The sequence below is a fragment of the Cottoperca gobio genome, unplaced genomic scaffold (genome assembly GCF_900634415.1).
Source record: "Cottoperca gobio unplaced genomic scaffold, fCotGob3.1 fCotGob3_508arrow_ctg1, whole genome shotgun sequence".
Lineage (NCBI taxonomy): Eukaryota > Metazoa > Chordata > Actinopteri > Perciformes > Bovichtidae > Cottoperca > Cottoperca gobio.
The window spans coordinates 7501-10872 of NW_021167043.1; the positions used below are offsets into that span (position 1 = coordinate 7501).

The 3372-nt window shown below is 32.2% G+C and overlaps 1 protein-coding gene across 1 annotated transcript in view; it reads left to right on the forward strand.

Moving 5' to 3' along the window:
* The window catches only part of LOC115006135 (paralemmin-1-like), a gene marked incomplete at its 5' end in the record, with an annotated part of 9326 nt that extends 7155 nt beyond the window's left edge, over window positions 1–2171 (forward strand). The window contains one exon of the mRNA XM_029428206.1: window positions 784–2171. Coding sequence (XP_029284066.1) covers window positions 784–830 — 47 coding nt within the window. The remainder of the gene's footprint in view (window positions 1–783) is intronic.
* Window positions 2172–3372: the final 1201 nt, after the last annotated feature.

The window sequence follows — 3372 nt, forward strand, 5'->3', positions numbered from 1 at the left end:
CTCTTCTGTTTTATAAAACCTTTCTTTACTTTTTCTATTTCCTTGAAGCCTTTTTACTTTTGTACTCCTCACGTTGATTAGCTTAGCATAAGCATTAGCCATGCAGTCCTGAGACTTGTACCATTAACCTCCTCTCTCTGTGAATTAATTTTAGAGTTGTATTTATTTGATTTTGTAAGTTTCTCCTGCAGAGTTTTGTGATTCTGTTTGTCGGAGAGTTTCATCTTTTCTTTGGGTTTTATAAAAGAGAAAATAAAAGTGAGCTGACGGACAAGTCGACTCAGTGCTGAACACAAAAACCTGATTCTGTATTTCTGTTTGCAGACAAATGTCACCTCCACCAAACTCCATCACATCACATGGTGTCCAACGTAAAACACATAAAAAGTTAAGCAAATTTCATTCAGCCCCTAGCGTTTGCATGACTGATGATAATGCAGCCTCGTGTAAGAAGCGGATTCACATCTTTGCTTCAGGACATTTTCTATCGAGGTCGAGCAGAAGTGTTTAGCCATTTCTTTCTCTATTCGACCGCAGACCAGCTCTATCCTCTTAATATTTCTCTTTGGGCTTTTCCAAATGTGCAGACGTTAGGATAAACACAGCTGACGAGATTTGTGGCACTTTAATTGACGGCGTTGGCGAATTTGTGCTGCGGCTCACACAGAGGACATCAGTAGGCCCGGACATCCTCAGCGTAGAGCCCCCCCCCCCAGTGATAGATGTTACTTTAGGAGAGACCAACATGTCGGGTTTACACGCCTTCATGTCTTCCATTAACAGATCTCAACCCTCACCACGACGACCCCACAACAAAGATGGCCGACTGAGAGAAAAGTGACGACGAGAAGAGACGGCCGCTCCCCATCTGTGTCAAAGAACTGAAGCTAATCAATAGTTTCATGTTTCTGACTGCGGACCAAACATGATGAAAAAACTAATAACATGAATGAATGAATTAGACAGTCTTTATGCTAAGCTAAACTAACCTGGTGCTGTCTAGGATGTTTTGCTTTAATCATACTCTAGTTATGATGCAAAGATGTTGTAGTAAAGCAAAGTGAAAACTTATGAACACGTTTTATAAAATTGTCCAACAACGCTGTTCAATCAACACAAAAACATCAACTTCACAATGAATATTCAGCTAAAAAAGGAAATAAAAACAGAGCCTTAATCAGATGAAAAGCCTTAATCTGATTTATTTGTTATTTCGGAAAGTTCTTGTTATTAATGAGTCCAGTAGCTGTTAAGTGAACTGTGGGCAGCATCCTGTTGCTCACACTGTGGGCTAAAACAGTAATTTAGCTAAATTACAGCTAGCTGGCTAACCTTAGTTAGCTAACGTTACAGACCGCTAGTTGCATCACTGCCCTGCCTTGCATCACTCCTTGCTAGTAGAAAATGATCATTAGTTCTACCTCTGCTTTATACTGTCACATAATTTATTGTTGGTTAAAATGAAATAAAACACCCTTTGTCATAATGCATGAGTTTGTATCATGTAAACTGGTGAAGTCATTTGGTAAACTTGCCAACTATCCACTCCGATAGTGTTTTGCTAGCGATAACATTCGTGAGCAAGCTAAGGTTAGCCAGCTAGCTGTAATCTGACTATGCGTTGGTTGCTTTTTTAACTTTAGTTGATAAAGTAATTTGCAAACAGCAGGGGCCTGGCTGGATTAGCAAATGTTGTTTTTCCACGTGAGTTTCACAGTGTTGCCGCTGTATGGAAGCCGAAAAACGGCGAGGAACTCGAGCATTAACGTCCCACCCGTCCAGGCAGCCGAGATTAATACATTTTAAAAGTAACATATAAAACCTTTAATTCATGTTTGTGGACGTTCAGCCGTCGGCTGAACTCTTCAGTAACGAGTCCATCGATCCGTCTGATTGAAACTCAGACATTCCAGAAGTGATAAAGAGTCAACTGTAGAAACAGGGGGCGTTAATTATAAATATATAATTGAACAGGATGAATCTTTCCTCTTCCTGTCCCAGCTGCTGCTGGACTCCGAGAACCAAACCTGCATGAAACCATCACCAACAGTTTCTTTAATATTAAACAAACAAAGTATAAAGAGTCCGAGATCGGATCCCTGTGGAGCGCCTCTGATTCATCACCATGTAAACTTTACATTTTCATTAATAAATATGAACCTACAGATTCAGTTTGTGTTGTGACAGTTTGATGTCTAATTCAAATTTTTTCTTCTAAATGTTTCTTAAAGGTTGAACTGTAAAGATATCACATTTCATACTCACACACTACTGGGACATAATGTGGGGGCCCCTGATCATTATGATATGTATTATAGGCTCATTATATATATATATATATATATATATATATATATATATATATATATATATATATTATAGACTCTTTATATAAATTATAGACTCTTTATATATATTATAGACCCTTTATATATATTATAGGCTCTTTATATAAATTATAGACTCTTTATATATATTATAGGCTCATTATTATATATATATTATACTCTTTATAAATATTATAGAGACTATATATATTATAGACTCTTTATATATATTATAGACTCTTTATATATATTATACACTCTTTATAAATATTATACTCTTTATAAATATTATAGACTCTTTATATATATTATAGACTCTTTATAAATATTATAGACTCTTTATATATTATAGACTCTTTATATATATTATAGACTATATATATTATAGGCTCATTATTATATATATATATTATAGACTTTTTATATAAATTATAGACTCTTTATATATATTATAGACCCTTTGTATATATTATAGGCTCTTTATATATATTATAGGCTCATTATTATATATATATATTATAGACTCTTTATAAATATTATAGACTCTTTATATATATTATAGGCTCATTATTATATATATATATTATACTCTTTATAAATATTATAGAGACTTTATATATATTATAGACTCTTTATATATATTATAGACCCTTTATATATATTATAGACCCTTTATATATATTATAGACCCTTTATATATATTATAGACTCTTTATAGATATTATAAGCTCTTTATATATATTATAGACCGTTTATATATATTTTAGGCTCTTTATATATATTATAGGCTCTTTATATATATTATAGACTCAATATATATATTATAGACTCTTTATATATGTTATAGGCTCATATTATATATATATTATAGACTCTTTATAAATATTATAGATTCTTTATAAATATTACAGACTCTTTATATATATCATAGACTCTTTATATATATTATAGACCCTTTATATATATTATAGGCTCTTTATATATATTATATGCTCATTATTATATATATTATAGACTCTTTATATATATTATAGACCCTTTATAT